Source organism: Physeter macrocephalus, chromosome 4 (genome assembly GCF_002837175.3).
Source record: "Physeter macrocephalus isolate SW-GA chromosome 4, ASM283717v5, whole genome shotgun sequence".
Taxonomy (NCBI): domain Eukaryota; kingdom Metazoa; phylum Chordata; class Mammalia; order Artiodactyla; family Physeteridae; genus Physeter; species Physeter macrocephalus.
In genome coordinates this window covers 116,417,964-116,435,668 of record NC_041217.1, presented here as the reverse complement: position 1 = coordinate 116,435,668, position 17,705 = coordinate 116,417,964, and the positions used below count along the sequence as shown (strand labels likewise).

General features: G+C 38.7%; 1 protein-coding gene and 1 pseudogene across 5 annotated transcripts in view; both read left to right on the top strand.

Moving 5' to 3' along the window:
• MIGA1 (mitoguardin 1) overlaps positions 1-17,705 on the top strand; it is a 102,579-nt gene that overhangs the window by 66,488 nt on the left and 18,386 nt on the right. For all 5 annotated transcript variants that reach the window (XM_007113212.4, XM_007113217.3, XM_007113213.4 and 2 more), the window contains exon 8: positions 7,760-7,860. In XM_007113212.4, coding sequence (XP_007113274.1) covers positions 7,760-7,860 — 101 coding nt within the window. The remainder of the gene's footprint in view (positions 1-7,759; positions 7,861-17,705) is intronic.
• LOC102984492 (40S ribosomal protein S11-like) lies at positions 12,535-15,714 on the top strand (annotated as a pseudogene).

The window sequence follows — 17,705 nt, the reverse complement described above, 5'->3', positions numbered from 1 at the left end:
GACACTATAAAACTCTTAGAGGAAAACATAGGAAGAACACTCTTTGACATAAATCACAGCAAGTTTTGACCCACCTCCTAGAGTAATGGAAATAAAAACAAAAATAAACAAATGGGACCTAATGAAACTTAAAAGCCTTTGCACAGCAAAGGAAACCATAAACAAGACGAGAAGACAACCCTCAGAATGGGAGAAAATATTTGCAAATGAATCAACAAAGGATTAATCTTCAAAATATATAGAGAGCTCATGCAGCTCAATATTAAAAAAATAAACAAGCCAATCAGAAAATGGGCAGAAGACCTAAATAGACATTTCTTCAAAGAAGACATACAGATGGCCAAGAGACATGTGAAAAGCTCCTGAACATCACTAATTATCAGAGAAATGCAAATCAAAACTACAATGAGGTATCACCTCACACCTCTTAGAATGGGCATCATCAGAAAATCTACAAACAATAAATGCTGGAGAGGGTGTGGAGAAAAGGGAACCCTCTTGCAGTGTTGGTGGGAATGTAAATTGATACTATGGGGAACAGTATGGAGGTTCCTTAAAAAACTAAAAATAGAACTACCGTGTGACCCAGCAATCCCACTACTGGGCATATACCCAGAGATAACCATAATTCAAAAAGACACATGCACCCCAATGTTCATTGCAGCACTGTTTACAATAGCCGGATCATGGGAGCAACCTAAATGCCCATTGACAGACGAATGGATAAAGAAGATGTTGTACATATATATAATGGAATATTACTCAGCCATAAAAAGGAACAAAACTGGGTCGTTTGTAGAGACGTGGATGGACCTACAGTCTGTCATACAGAGTGTAGTAAGTCAGAAAGAGAAAAACAAATATCGTATATTAATGTATATATGTGGAATCTAAAAAAATGGTACAGATGAACCAGTTTGCAAGGCAGAAATAGAGACACAGATGTAGAGAACAAACGTACAGACACCAAGGGGGGAAGCTGGGATGGGGGTGGGGGGGGTGAGATGAATTGGGAGATTGGGATTGACATGTATACACTAATATGTATAAAACAGATAACTAATAAGAACCTGATGTATAAAAAAGTACATAAAAAATTAAATGGTGAAATAGGCAATACGAAAATAAATAGGGAAAAGAAATTTTTATTGTGATGTGAACTCTTTGGATTTACTCTCTCTTTTTTAGATTTATTTATTATTTATTTATTTTTTGGCTGCATCACGTCTCAGTTGCAGCACGCAGGATCTTCGTTGAGGCATGCGGGATCCTTTGTTGCAGTGCATGGGCTTCTCTCTTGTTGTGGTGTGCGGGGTTTTCTGTCTCTAGTTGTGGCGCACAGGGTCCAGAGCACGTGGGGTCTGTAGTTGTGGCATATGGAGTTGAGAACGCCTCAGCTCTGTGTTGTGCAGCTCGCAGGCTCTCTAGTTGAGGCACACAAGCTCAGTAGTTGTGGCACGGGCTTAGTTGCCCTGTGGTATGTGGGATCTCAGTTCCCTGACCAGGGATCGAACCTGTGTGCCCTGCATTGTAAGGCGGATTCTTTACCACTGGACCACCAGGGAAGTCCCAGGATTCACTCTCCTAACAACTTTCACGTATAACATCCAGTAGTGCAAATTATATTTATCATGTTTTACATTACATACCTGGAAGTTTGTACATTTGACTACCTTCATCCAATTCCCCCTCACCTATGTTGTTTTTGGTTTTTGTATTCCAGTTTGTTTTTTTCTCTCAAACTTTTCTGTAGTATTAAAATAAACGAGAGTAAAAAATTATCCACAGTATGGAAGGAGCACATAGTCATACAGGATAAACAAAAGAAGAGCAGTAATTTTCTAGATTTCTTAATTATTTTAACAGATTATAGCAGATTCTGGAAAATAACTTATCAGCAGCAGGACCTTTTCCATTTTTAATAAAACCATAAAAAAGATAAGGTTCCACGTCATATTTAAACTGCTAAAAATCATCTGGAGAATAGCTGCTGACATAGAAGTCAGATGACATTGAGACATTTGGCAGGCTTCCTCTTCTTGTTGGTGTTATAAAATCCACAGTGGACAGCCTGGATTTGAAAAGAAGAGTGGCATCTTTGGAATCTCCACTAGAATCTGCTGAAGTTAAAATAGACCTGATGCCTTCTAAGTGACAGAAAATAGAATATGTCTGGGCATGGCAAAAGTGAGACACACAGATAACCCACTTGGTTTGGTTTAAAGAAATAGATCCAGGCTTGAGGTTCCAAGTTCCAGAGCTGAAGTGTCCTCTAGTTTTTTCTTTTTCTTTGTATAACTTTCAAGCAAATTCTGCTTTGGAAAAAACTTAAGTAATATGTGAATTATGAGATTGTTAAAGAAGGAGGAAGACTTGAATCCAGTCAGATTTTCAGCCTAAAATATATGACTGTTTAGTTAAAAGTAAACAGTATACTTTCAGTGTTCTTCCAAAGAACATAGTTTATGTCTATGCATGAATGTTTTAAAAGTTCTGGATGATTGAGACATGTAAAAAATGTTCTTAAAAATGTTAGATTTACTATTTAAGAAAGTTAAAAAAAAAAAAACGCTGCCCCACTGAGAGCCAATGAGACAGCACATGGAGCATTTTTTTTATATTTAATCGCCCAATTATGTGGAAAGCTTTCTTTTAGGCACTTCTAAGGTTAATGATGAGTCCTTAAGGGGCTTAAGCTGCATATTTCACGTTTATAGTATCATAAGTTTAATTAATTTAGGGTTGGATTTTAGAAACATAAGAATTTTAACAGTGCTCTTAAAACAAGTTAAAGTCATAGAACAGGCAAAATAACCCAGGGGAGATACATGAGAGGCTTTAAAATAGGGATTTTTCATGTGTTGAGAATGGTCAGTCTATAATAACAAGTTTTATTCAGTTTATGTGAGCAAATAATTAAGTTTACAATATGTTCAATGCTGTACTGAGAACTGTAGGAACCATCAGAAAAAAGAAGAAATGAAAGAAAAAGGAAAGAGAAAAAAAGAGAAAGTTCATCCATTCAAGTTGTTTCGGTCCAGCTGGACAGACAGGTTGCATATTCAGGCAGTAATTAAATAAAGATTCAGAGAGTGTATTAAATGGTATGTCCTTCTCTTTGGCATAATAATATGAATAGCTAACATTTATCCAGTGCTTACTTTACATATACAGTCATCCCTACTCCTCATGAATACCAAAATCCATGGATGCTCAAGTCCCTTATATAAAATGTTGTAGTATTTGCATATAACCTATGCACATCCTCCCATATACTTTAAATCATCTCTAGATTACTTATAATACCTAGTACAATGTAAATATTATGTAAATAGTTGCAAATACAATGTAAGTGCTATGTAATAGTTCTTGGCACACAGCACATGCAAGCTTTGCTTTTTGGAATATTCTGGATTTTTTTCCCCCCCATCTGTGGTTGGTTGGCTCCTCTGATGTGGAACCTGTAGTTATGGAGGGCCAACTGTATTAACTTGTTTAATCCTCACACAACCCTGTGTGGTTTTATTCCGATTTTACAGTTGAGAACACTGAGGAATGGAGAAGATAAGAAACTTACCCAAGGTTACACAGCTAAAAAGTAGCAGAGTCAGACTTTGAATCTAAGCTGTCTGGCTCCAGAACCCATGGTTTTAACATCTTGTCTGTACTGCGTTACATAGAAGCAACAAATTAGGTAGTTTTTGGAGGAGAATGCATGCAGGGGTTAGATAGTACTTGAGCTGCATATTATAAAACAGTATGTGTTCCTGGGTAGCATGGGGCAAGGGAACAGAAGGAGAGAAATTTATATGTTGGAGAAGATTCAAGAGAAACCGAAAACTTGAGTAAAGAATACATTTGGCAGGGCTTCCCTGGTGACACAGTAGTTAAGAATCCACCTGCCAATGCAGGGGACACGGGTTCAAGCCCTGGTCTGGGAAGATCCCACATGCCTCGGAGCAACTAAGCCCGTGCGCCACAACTACTGAGCCTGTGCTCTAGAGCCCGCAAGGCACAACTACTGAGCCCGTGTGCCACAGCTACTAAAGCCCACGTGCCTAGAGGCTGTGCTCCACAACAGGAGAAGCCACCGCAGTGAGAAGCCCACACACCACAACAAAGAGTAGCCCCCGCTTACTGCAACTAGGGAAAACCCGCACGCAGCAACAAAGACCCAACGCAGCCAAAACTTAAATTTAAAAAAAAAATTAAAATTTTAAGTATTGTAAATTTTAAAACTGCACAAAAGCAGTTAAATATTGCTCAATATTCTTTCTTTATACTTTTTATTGGCTTATCTAAAAAACAGATGTATTATTTCTCTTCAGAATTATTAAGCTGTCATTCCAGGAATCATAACAATTACTGAAATGAGAGATATGGTCTGTGGTTTATGAAGTTGGGTTTATTGAGTAAGACTTTCCAGTTTCTCTGAGCCACTTTTCTTTGTTAGATTAAAAAAAAATAAAATACAACCATGGTAGCTGATCTGGATGACATTGAATGGCTGGTTACTGTTGAGTGAAGTAAAACAGACTTAACAGCTCCTGGGTAATGTCTGAAAGGTAAAGTGACATAAGATAAATGTCTGTGTTCTACTCCGAAAATAGCAAAGGCATATGGAACCAAGATTTAACTTAGTTGACTTGTAACTTAATCCCACTTTAAACGTGCTTTGCAATAATGAAGGTTGTACTGTGATATTTTTTTTTGCAGAATTAATACCAATGATGGAAAGTAATTAAGATAAAGGTTTGAAAGTTATGAATGCTGATTTAGTTTTGTAAATAATTGATTCCTCAGAGTTTGTGTATGTATTTTCAAAGGTCATATATGCACTGAAAAGAGAATACTGGGAATTTTTCTGGATACCTGAGTGCCCCAAAATGCCAGTTTTATAGCTGTTTATAAGTGTAAAACGATTATGTTGTTTTGTTCTCAAGTTTGATGAAAAAATTTTAAATTCCTAAAAGAACTTTTATTTTTGAAAATAGAATGATTTAATCTCAGATTTTGTTCAGTTAATAGTCATTTAGTAGTAGGATTTTGAACTGACAAGTTAGGTATTTTAAAAGGATTGATGTAAGCTTCATTTGAAAACAATTATAACTTAAATTTGGAAGATAAATGGTTAAAATGTCAACTATGGTCCCACCAAATATAAAGTAGAAAAAAATATGCTATGCATATGGTTATTTTTGATACTTAATAGGAATGAACCTTGTCCCAATTCGCTCTTCTGCTTGGCTTAGAGATTGGAATACAAATGGCAAAACTTTTGAATTTCAACTAAATTAATGGTTTGGATTTTTTAAAACTTTACACTTCCTGTAGAGCATCACAAAAGGTCTGTTTTCTGGTACTTGGGGGTTGTAAACAGGATTTGGAACATTTATGGTAAAGGTAATGAACTTTATTTTGGGAAAAAAATGATGGAATAGAAATTTGGATTAATGAAAGCCAAAGAGATTTCCGATTTCTTTTCAAAGAAGATTAAGTATCTGACAAATTTAGCAGATTGAAAATCAAAATCAAAATCTGTATATAGGAGCTTCCCTGGTGGCTCAGTGGTTGAGAGTCCGCCTGCCGATGCAGGGGACACGGGTTCGTGCCGCGGTCTGGGGAAGATCTCACATGCCGCGGAGCGGCTGGGCCCGTGAGCCATGGCCACTGAGGCTGCGCATCCGGAGCCTGTGCTCCACAACGGGAGAGGCCACAACAGTGAGAGGCCTGTGTACCGCAAAAAAAAAAAAAAAAAAATCTGTATATATTTTGTTCTTTGCTTTTTTCATACTTGTGATAGAATTTGAAGAGTATCAGTTGCTTGCTACAATGTAGTCACATCTGTAAGCGAGTACTGAATTTGTTTGAAAGTGTAATTTTTTTTAACTTTTTATTTTATATTGAAGTATAGTTGATTAACAATATTGTGATAGTTAAAAAACTATGAACAGAAAAGTGATTCAGTTATATATATATATATATATATATATATATGTATATATGTATATATGTACCTATTCTTTTTCAAATTCTTTTCCCATTGAGGTTGTTACATAATATTGAGCAGAGTTCCCTGTGCCAATAAGTAGGTCCTTGTTGGTTATCCATTTTAACTACAGCAGTGTGTACATGTCAATCCCAAACTCCCTAACTATCCCTTCCCCCCACCCTTCCTCCCTGGAAACGATAAGTTCCTTCTCTGTGAGTCTGTTTCTGTTTTGTAAATAAGTTCATTTGTATCATTTCTTTTTAGATTCCACATATAAGCCATATCATTAAGATATTTCTCTTTCTCTGAGTTACTTCACTTAGTATGACAGTCTCTAGGTCCATCTATGTTGCTGCAAATGGCATTATTTCATTCTTTTTTATGGCTGAATAAGATTCCATTGTATATGTGTACCACATCTTCTTTATCCATTCCTCTGTTGATGGATATTTAGGTTGCTTCCATGTCTTGGCTATTGTAAACAGTGTTAAAATGAACATTAGGGTGCATGTATCCTTTCAGACCATGTTTTTCTCCATATATATGCCCAGGAATGGATTGCAAGATCATATGGTAGCTCTATTTTTAGTTTTTTAAGGAACCTCCATACTGTTCTCCATAGTAGCTGTACCAATGAAAATGTAATGTTAACAGATTCCTGATGATAGTATGTAAAGATATTGACATCGACGTTCAGAATGCTTTGTATTGGTAATAGGTAGCCTGTCTTGGTATGGTCATATTAGCCATTTACAAATGCCTTTAAACTTTTTCAACCCTTTAAATCATTGGGGAGGAATTCTCTGGTGGTCCAGTGGTTAGGACGCTGTGCCTTCACTGCCAGGGGCCCAGTTTCAATCCCTGGTTGGGGAACTAAGACCCACAAGCCGCCACAGTGTGGCCAAAAAATAAATAAATAAAAATAAAATCATTGGGGCAGTTATATTTGATCCTCAGGTAAGCAGAATAAACATCAGGGATCTAAACCAGATCATTTTGGGCCTTTCAGTGTTTTAAAGTAGACCTTAAAGACTGAAGATATCTTCCTGAATTATTTTGATAGGTCAGTTTATCACAAGTGACTGGCCAGACAACATTTTATGCGAATAATTCATTTAATTTGAATGAACCTACCAGTTATCCCAATTTGGGCAAGGCCACTTGCAACTTAAATTGCTCTGTTTCAAACTATCTGTGGTATATGCTGATAGCTGGTAGATAATCCAACTCCAGTTATTATATACGTTTAAGTTATTATTTACTCAAAAGCTTTTAAAGTCTGAAATAGTGGGCTTCCCTGGTGGTGCAGTGGTTGGGGGTCCACCTGCCGATGCAGGGGGCGTGGGTTTGTGCCCCGGTCCAGGAGGGTCCTACATGCCGCAGAGCGGCTGGGCCCGTGGGCCATGGCCGCTGGGCCTGTGCGTCCAGAGCCTGTGCTCCGCAACGGGAGAGGCTGCAGCGGTGAGAGGCCCGCGTACCGCAAAAAAAAAAAAAATCTGAAATAGTTTAATATCTTTTAAAAATAAACATGTCTCCTTTATAGTACTTTCTCCTCTGCTTGGCAGTGTTCAGAATCAGTTTGAAGCACTTTGAGAGTCTTGTCAGATTATATCCCATTGATTTGTATTGTTTTCCTTTTAGATTCCAGAATTCTAAATAAAGACTGATGTTTAAACAAAAAAAGAAAAAGAAAAACCAACCATAGAATATGAAATACGGCAATGACAAGGAATGTCAATTTCTGAACTTTTCACCTTTTCTTTTAAGATAAAGATACAGATATCACCATGAAGGGGAATATGGATGACTTTGGCCTGAGAGACACCTTGAGTGTCACATCAACCGATTCTTTTGCTTCAGCCGCAGAGGTAGGACATGTATGTTCCTAATGAGGATTTCTTATTCTTTTTAGGTGGAGAATACAGTTTTGCCATTGTGCTGTAACTCAGTTCAGTAGCCATTTATTTAGTATCAACTCTGTAGACAGATACAGAGATACAAAGATGATAAGATACCAGGATACAAAGATGAATATACCATGAATATAAGTTCCCACAGGAGCTTAGAGTCTCTTTAGAGAGGTGGACATGTAAACACAAACTTTAGATAAGCACTTTCATACACTGTGGATTATGGGTGAGGCATATAAGTGTCTCAATGGAAAGCAATTAACCTTATATCAAGAGTCTTAAACATATTCAGATTCTTTAGCTGAGAGATCATACCTCTAGATATTTTTTCCAAGGAAATGATCGGATTCAAAGATTTATATATAAAAATATTTACTGTAGCATTTTTAATAATCATGAAAAACTGAAAACAGTCTAATGCCAAATTATGGAACATCCATAATTTGAAGTATTATATTGCCATAAACATGTTTCAAATAATTTTTAATGACATGGGAACATATGTTAAGTGAAAAGAGTAGTATGTAGGTTTTATATAGAGAGTTTGCTTGTAATTTTGTAATAAAGAAAAACATGTATGTGGTATATTATGTGAGTATTTAGGCTGAGGAAAAGAAGACTAGATATAAATACACTAATGTGTAAGGAGTGGTGATCACTGAATTACAGATTTATGGGTAATTTGTTTTCACTGAGATTTAAATTTTTTATCCAAAGAGAAGATTGCAAAGTGGTCATCTTTTTCTACTTGAAACAGCTTTAAAAAATCACATATGGCCAATTTTGTCTTAGAATTATTTCATTTTTATGGTAGATTTTGGATACTAATGCTGTCCTTTTTCATATCAATAGTATCACACATCTGTAATTGATGTGTGAATTCAAGCTCTAGTGTGGAAAGCTTTAGGTGTTCCAACACCCTGTACCCTAAACCTTGATTCTGCCTTTTTTAAAGCTGTACTGGGCTTCCCTGGTGGCGCAGTGGTTGCGCGTCCGCCTGCCGATGCAGGGGAACCGGGTTCGCACCCCGGTCTGGGAGGATCCCACGTGCCGCGGAGCGGCTGGGCCCGTGAGCCATGGCTGCTGAGCCTGCGCCTCCGGAGCCTGTGCTCCGCAGCGGGAGAGGCCGCAGCAGGGGGAGGCCCGCATACCACAAAAAAAAAAAAAAAAAAAAAAGGTGTACTGACCATAATCTTTCATCATCTCAAGATTTTTCTGTATATGTATATTTTAGCTATTGCTTACAGTATCATCTCCTGAATTGTTCATCTTTTTCCTTATATTTTTATACTTGTACATTTGCAACACACAGAACATATCTACTTGTTTTATGAAGAAGCTATTTCCTCTTCTTTTTACTATTCTATATAGACAGGGTTATCTTTCTGTTTTTTCTAGCTTTATTGAGATATAGTTGACATATAACTTTGTGTAAGTTTAAGCTGTACAAAGTTATGATTTGATACACATATATTGTGGAATAATGAACACAGTAAGGTTAGTTAACACCTCCAGCACCTCACATGATTACCTTTTTTTCTTTGTGGTGGGAACATTTAAGATCTACTCTCTTAGCAACTTTCAAGCATATAATGTAGTATTGTTAACTGGGGTCACCATGCTGTACATTAGATCCCCAGAACTTATTCATCTTCTGACTGGACGTTTGTACCCTTCGACCAGCATCTCCCCATTTTTCCCACCCCCAGTTCCTGGCACTCACCATTCTAAATCTCTGTTTCTATGGGTTTGGCTTTTTTTAGATCCCACATGTACGTGATACCATACAGTACAGTTGACCCTGGAACTGCATAGGTTTGAACTGTGCAGGTGCATTTATATGTGGATTTTTTTCTGTAAATACATACTACATTATCTGCAGTTGGTTGAATCCGAGGATGTGAAACTGCGAATACTAAGGACCAACAATAGGACTTGAGCATCTGAGGATTTTGGTGTCCGAGGCAGGTCCTGGAACCAGTCCTTTGAGGAAACCAGGGGACGACTATTTTCAACCACATGGGGGTCAGCGCCCCTAACCACCACATTGTTGAAGGGTGAACTGTATTTGTCTTTCTCTGTCTGACTTCATGTAACATAATGCCTTCAAGGCCCTGCCCCATACATATTGTTGCAAATGGCAGGATTTCTTTCTTTCTTATGGATGAATAATATTCCATTGAATATATATAAATATATGTTTACCACATCTTCTCTATCCATTCATCCATTGATGGAAGTTGACTTGTTTCCATTTCTTGGCTATTGTGAATAGTGCTGCAATGAACATGGGAATGCAGATATCTCAAGATAGTGATTTCATTTTTTTTTGATATATACCCGAAAAGAAGTAGAATTGCTGAATTATATACATATATATTTTTTTAATTTTTTAATTTTATTTATTTAATTTTATTTTTGGCTGCGTTGGGTCTTCGTTGCTGCATGTGGGCTTTTCTGTGGTTGTGGTGAGCGGGGGCTACTCTTTGTTGCGGTGCTTGGACTTCTCATTGCAGTGGCTTCTCTTGTTGCAGAGCACAGGCTCTAGGCGCACGGGCTTTAGTAGTTGTGGCATGCAGGCTCAGTAGTTGTGGCTCGTGGGCTCTAGAGCACAGGCTCAGTAGTTGTGGCGCACAGGCTTAGTTGCTCCGCGACATGTGGGATCTTCCCGGACCAGGGCTCAAATCCATGTCACCTGCATTGGCAGGCGGATTCTTAACCACTACGCCACCAGGGAAGCCCTGAATTATATTTTTTGGTATATACCCAGAAAAGAAGTAGGATTGCTGAATTATATTTTTAATTTTTTCAGGAACGTCCATATTGTTTTCCATAGTAGCTGTACCAGTTTATATTTCTACCAACCATGCACCAGGGTTTCGTTTTCTCCGCATCCTCGCCAACATTTGTTATCTCTTGTCTTTTTGCTGATAGCTATTCTGTTTGAGGAGATATTTCATTATAGTTTTGATTTGTATTTCCCTAATGATTAGTGCTGTTTAACACCTTTTAATGTACCTGTTGGCCATTTGTGTCTTCTTTGGAAAAATGTCTATTCAGGCCCTCTGAATATTAACCCCTAATCAGATAGATGGTTTGCAAATATTTTTTCCCATTCTGTAGGTTGCCTTTTCATTTTGTCGATTGTTTCTTTTTCTATACAGAAGCTTTTTAGTTTAATTCAGTCCCACTTGTTTATTTTTGCCTTGTTGCTTGTGCTTTGGGTGTCATATCCAAAAAATTGTTGTCAAGACAAATGTCAAGGAGCTTTTTCACCCTATGTTTTTTTTTTAGGAGTTTTATGGTTTCAGGTCTTATGTTTATGTCTTTAATTCATTTTGAGTTAATTTTTGTGAGTGGTGTAAAATAGGGTTCCAATGTCTTTCTGCATGTGGTTATCCAGTTTTCCCACTGCCATTTATTGAAGAGTCCTTTCCCCACTGAATATTCTTGGCCCCTTTGTCAAATATTGGTTGACTTTATATGCAAGGGTTATTTCTGGGCTCTTGGTTCTGTTCCATTGGTCTATGTCTATTTTTGTACTAGTATGATACTGTGTGATTACTTCAGCTTTGTATTATTGTATGAAATCAGGAAGTAAAATACCTCCAGTTTTGTTCTTTCTTAGGATTGCTCTGGCTAGTTGGGGTCTTTTGTGGTTCCACACAAATTTTAGGATTTTTTTTTTTCTGTTTCTGTGGAAAATTCCATTGGAATTTTGATAGGGATTGCAATGAATCTCTAATGGCTCTAGGTAGTATGGACATTTTAACAATATTAATTCCTCTGATCCATGAACATGAGTATCTTTTCATTTATTCGTGTCTTCTTCAGTTTCATCATCAAAATCTTATAGTTTTCACTCTACAGATTTTTCATTTCCTCAGTTAAATTTATTCCTAAGTATTTTACTCTTTTTGATGCTATTGTAAATGGGACTTTTCTTAATTTCTCTTTTTGATAGTTTGTTTTAGGGCATAGAAATGGAACTGATTTTTGTATATTGATTTTTGTATCCTGCAACTTTACTGAATTTGTTTATTAGTTCTAATAGTTTTTTGGTGGAGTCTTTAGGATTTTTCTGTGTATAAGATCATATCATGTACAAACAGAGGCAATTTTACTTCTTTCTGATTTGAATGTCTTTTCTTTGTGTCTCTTGCCTAATTGCTCTGGCTAGAACTTAACAGTGCTATGTTAAATAGGATTGGTGAGAGTGGGCACCCTTGTCTCGTTCCTGATCTTAGAGAAAGAGTTTTCAGCCTTTCACTGTTGAATATGATGTTAGCTGTGGGCTTGTCATATGTGGCCTTTATTATGTTGAGGTACATTCCTTCTATGCCAATTTGTTGAGAATTTTTGTCATAAAAAGATGTTTTATTTTGTCAAATGCTTTTTATCTTTCTTGCTGTAGACACTTATGTCCTAAATGGTTTGTAAAGAGAATTGCAAGTCACTTTGCATTTTTTCCACTGTGAAGAACAACATACCTTTAGCGCAAATTGCTCTAAAGTTTCTTTATAATATGCAACCTTAAAAAATATTTTGCCAAGTATTCATTGTACTCACTTTAAATTTGTGGTTTAAGTTACAAAGCTTTGATAAATTTAAAAAAATCTTATGGAAAACAAAATGCATGAATACCACAAGAAGGGCTCCCTATCTGAGAAACCTCCTAGGAATGCTTCTAGGGTATAAATGTATGATCTCAGAATGTGAATGTTCCAAGATAAATTGCGTACTAAGAAATGTTTGTTAAATTATTTTTAATAGCATTTACTATATGCCAAGCACTTAAGAAAAACTGCTTAATGAAGAGAGTTATTAAGAAAATAAGACCAGAACTCCTTATGAAGTTAAACAGTTTGTGATCATTTGAAAGCTTTATTCAGAATTATCAGAAAGAGTTTTCACCTATTTAGATTAAAACAAGTCCTGGCATAGGCTTTTCTCTAAGGTTGGTCAGTCATTTGTGAAAGTGATTAACAAAATTTTGCTGTATAAGCTTTGCCAAACATTGGTTTGGAACCAGAGCCTTTTTTCTCTGAAAAGTCTTTTTTTAAAATAATAGCTTTATTGAGATATAATTCACATACTATAAAATTCACTGGTTTAAAGTATACAGTTCAGTGTTTTTTAGTATATTCAGAGGTGTGCAAACTTTCTAATTCTAGAACATTTTTATCACCCCCAAAAGAAACTCCTCCCTATTGGTCATCGCGCCCTTTTCTCTCCCTTTTCTCTGCCTAATAGCCCTTGGCACTTACTCTTGTACCTTCCGTTTCTATGAATTTGCCTATCCTGGACATTTCATACAAATAGAATCACACAATATATGATCTTTTGTGTTTGATGTTCTTTCACTTAGCTTAATTTTCAAGTTCTGAAAAGTCTTTTTAATGTTAGGGTACACTGCATTGAGTACTCTCCTAACTCTCCCATCAGTTAAAGAGATTGTCATTTGATAGGTAGAAACTAATATTGCAGAGAGAGCGTTTTTAGCTGTAAATTTAGTTTTTCTTAGAATTTCTTAGCACACAGCACTCTGCACTGTGTGCACGTTTAATATATAAATTTTAGGGTGCTCTTTAAAGAGAAAAAATTTATTTCTTATGATTCAGATACCTATACTCATAGTCTAAAAGGAAGCTTGGAAAGCTTTTGCTGTACCTCTCTGACTTGATAGCACTTGTTTATAGCAATCCAGAATTATCTTACTTCCTCTGGGGTCAATTTGTCTCTTATCTTGGGCTTTCATTCTTGTGCCAATGGTTTTCCTTTTAAATTTGAAAGCTTAGCTGGTGACTGGACTGATTTTCTTAGGTAGATTGTGGAGGTTTAGAGCATTGTTTTCTGTTTGTTTCTTCCTTGAATAGGTGAACAGGAAGGATAACTGGGCTCAGTTGACTTCTTTGAGGTTGCTGATTGGCAGGCTTTTCTTTAGGATGAATGGTCTGTAAAGAGCCTAATAGGGCACACCTTGATGCAGAATGAAGAGGACCTTACTCTGGGGGACCCATCACTCACCCTAGCAGACTTACTTTCCCCAGGTAGTTCAAGTGATTTTTGTTTGTTTGTTTTTTGGCTGTGCCGTACAGCTTTTGAGATCTTAGTTCCCTGACCAGGGATTGAACCCAGTCCCTTGGCAGTGAAAGCATGGACTCCTAACCACTGGACCGCCAGGGAACTTCCATTCAAGTAATTTTTTTTTAATAAGTTTATTTATTTTATTTATTTATTTTTGGCTGCGTTGGGTCTTCGTTGCTACGTGAGGGCTTTCTCTAGTTGCGGCAAGCGGGGGCTACTCTTTGTTGCGGTACGCGGGCTTCTCATTGCGGTGGCTTCTCTTGTTGCGGAGCACAGGCTCTAGGCGTGTGGGCTTCAGTAGTTGTGGCACTTGGGCTCAGTAGTTGTAGCTCGCAGGCTCTAGAGCGCAGGCTTAGTAGTTGTTGCGCGCGGGCTTAGTTGCTCCGCAGCATGTGGGATCTTCCCGGACCAGAGCTCGAACCCGTGTCCCCTGCGTTGGCAGGCAGGTTCTTAACCACTGCGCCACCAGGGAGGCCCCTGTTCAAGTAATTTTTAAAGAGAAATGTTCTCTGGTTGCAAATTCTTTTTTTCTGGGGCAGAGAGTAGAATAAGATACAGGACAACTATAGTTGTTTGGACAGACTTTCATTTAAACTACTATTTTCAATCCCTCTTCTTCAGTCCTGCCCTCATACCTGCTCACTGTGAGCCTGGTTCTCTTTGAGGCTCTGCTTAGCAAATGTCTCCTCTTTGACTGTATCCCCTCTTGAACTTATTCTGGACTATGGCTTCCTCATCTCTTTCATCTGTCCACACACTTCCATTTGCTTTCCAGTGTTTGGAAATCTGTGTGTCTTCCTTTTGCTCTTAGTATTATTTCCACTGTTATATTAGTTATCTGTTGCTATGCAATAAATTATCCACAACTTATTGTCCTAAAACCAATAGAATTCAGGTGTGGGCTGGGGGCTGGTGCCAAGGCTGTAGGTCCTGTCCTGGGTCTCAGAAGTGTGTGCTAAAGGGTGGGACCACATGCCCCAGTTTGAGAGTTAATTGCCAGAGTCCTCAATTTCCTAGGGATTAAATCAAGTAGAGGGCATGTGTCTTTGTGTTAATCTAGATTAGAGCCTTCTAAGTCCTGGGGGTTCCACACTTGGAGTTTAATAGAGGCACAAGCATTTTAGGAGTCACGTTCTTAAAATCCAAGTCTTATGGGGTGGTTTTCTGGAGCTCTTGGGCCTTAGGGTTAGTCCTGTGAGAACTAAATCCTAGGGCTAATCCAAGGAGCCCATCGTTTTGGTATTTAATTGTGAAGCCGCATATATTAGATAAGGAGTGACTCCTGGACTGAGCGTCCCCACCAAAGACAGCAGATACCATCTTTCAAAATAAAAAGAGGGTCCTGCTTGGAGAAACTGTCGAGGAGACGCTCCCACAATAAAAGAACATTGGCCTGGGCTTCAAGGCACCTGGAAGGCCATTGAGGGCACCTATATTGACAAGAAATGTCCCTTTACTAGTAACGTCTCCATCTGAGGGCAGATCCTATCTGGTGTGGTGACCAAGATGAAGATGCAGAGGACTATTGTTGTCTGCTGAGACTACCTCCGCTACATCCAAAAATACATAAGAATATGTCCGTGGACCTGTCCCCCTGCTTCAGGGGCATCCAGATTGGTGACATTGTCACAGTGGGGGAAGCTGGCCCCTGATCAAGACTGCGACTTCAGCATGCTCAAGGTCACCGAGGTTGCCAGCATGAAGAAGTGATTCCAGAAATTCTGAGACTGGACGCCTGCCCACTCCCCCAGTTATTTCCCATACAGTAATAAGAACAATAGCAAATATTTGTTATCTCATTGTTCTGAGGGTCAGGAATTTGGAAATGGTTCTGGCTTGAGGTCTTTTGTGAAGTTGTAGTCAAGTATGTTGGCTGGGGCTACAGTCATCTGAAGGTTAACTGGAGCTGGAGAATCTGCCCTAAGATCACTTACATGAATGGCATGTTGGTGCTCCCTGTTGGTAGAAAACCTAAGTTTTTACGGTTTTATGGACTTTTCAGTAAGACTGCTGGAGCCTGTTCACAACGTGGCACCTGGCTTCCCCAAGAGAGAGTGAGACAGAAGCAGTGACTGTTATGATCTAGCCTCAGAAATCACACTCCATTATTTCTATATGTTATTGGTTACACAGGTCAGCCCTCTTCAACATGGGATGAGGTATGAAGTACCAGGAAGAGAGAATCATTATGAGGGCCGTTTTAGAACGTAGTTATTGTGGGTTTATTTCCTTTTTTATTTCTTTTCTATTAGTGACATAGGAGATACAATCAGCCCGCTTTCTTTACCTGTAAGTCCTATTTGTAATTTTATGTGATTATTTTGAAAGGAAAATGTAAATGTAAAAAATAGTCCGTATTAAAATTGAACTTAGCCTATATTATGCCCCAGCTTATTATAGTTTGGGAACTTTGGACATTTCTTTCATGGTTGTTCAGAGGCTTTTAAAAATACAACTTCACATTCAGCAAAGTCATTGCTTGTCAAAGAAGATAAGACATAGTCCCTCTTGCATCTCATGGAGGGCAAGGGGGAAGTAATTTGGGATGTTAAATAATTTAGAAATAAAGGACATTTCAAGTTTCAGCCAGCAAAGAAAAAGAACCCCTTTTCATGGTAAATTGCATGTTATGCAGGGATTAAACTGTGTTTCTGACTGCTTCTGAAGTAACAGCTCTAGTAAAATGTTAATCTTTTTCTGAACCCTTTTAAAAAGTTTTTGGGAATTTTGTCAAAAAAATTCTAACGGGGCTTCCCTGGTGGCGCAGTGGTTGAGAGTCCGCCTGTCGATGCAGGGGACGCGGGTTCGTGCCCCGGTCCGGGAAGATCCCACATGCCGTGAAGCGGCTGGGCCCGTGAGCCATGGCCGCTGAGCCTGCGCGTCCGGAGCCTGCGCTCCGCAACGGGAGAGGCCACAGCGGTGAGAGGCCCGCGTACCACCAAAAAAAAAAAAAAATTCTAACGGGCTTCCCTGGTGGCGCAGTGGTTGAGAGTCTGCCTGCTGATGCAGGGGATACGGGTTCGTGCCCCGGTCTGGGAGGATCCCACATGCCGTGGAGCGGCTGGGCCCGTGAACCATGGCCTCGGAGCCTGTGCTCCGCAACGGGAGAGGCCACAGCAGTGAGAGGTCCGCGTACCGCAAAAAAAAAAAAAAAAAAAAAAAAAATTCTTCCTATAAGATACATGCTAAAATGAGAATTTAAGCCGTCATCTTAGTGATTTGCTTTTTGCTTTAAAAAATTTAAGACTTTTTTTTTTTTAAGATTTAATTTTATTTTTACTTTTTAGGCTGCATTGGGTCTTGATGCTGTGCACGGGCTTTCTTTAGTTGTGGCGAGCGGGGCTCCTCTTCGTTGTGGTGTGCAGGCTTCTCGTTGTGGTGGCTTCTCTTGTTGTGGAGCATGGGCTCTAGGCGCGCGGGCTTCAGTAGTTGCAGCACGTGGGCTCAGTAGTTGTGGCTCGCGGGCTCCAGAGCGCAGGCTCATTAGTTGTGGCGCACGGACTTAGTTGCTCTGCAGCATGTGGGATCTTCCTGGAACAGGGCTTGAACCCGTGTCCCCTGCATTGGCAGGCGGATTCTTACCCGCTGCGCCACCAGGGAAGTCCTTAAGACATTATTTAAATTAATGTTTCTGAGTTGTCATTGTCTCTTATGAAGAATTGATGATAATGTTAGCCAGTGTCAAATCTTCAGTATGATGTATTTTCACAGCTGCA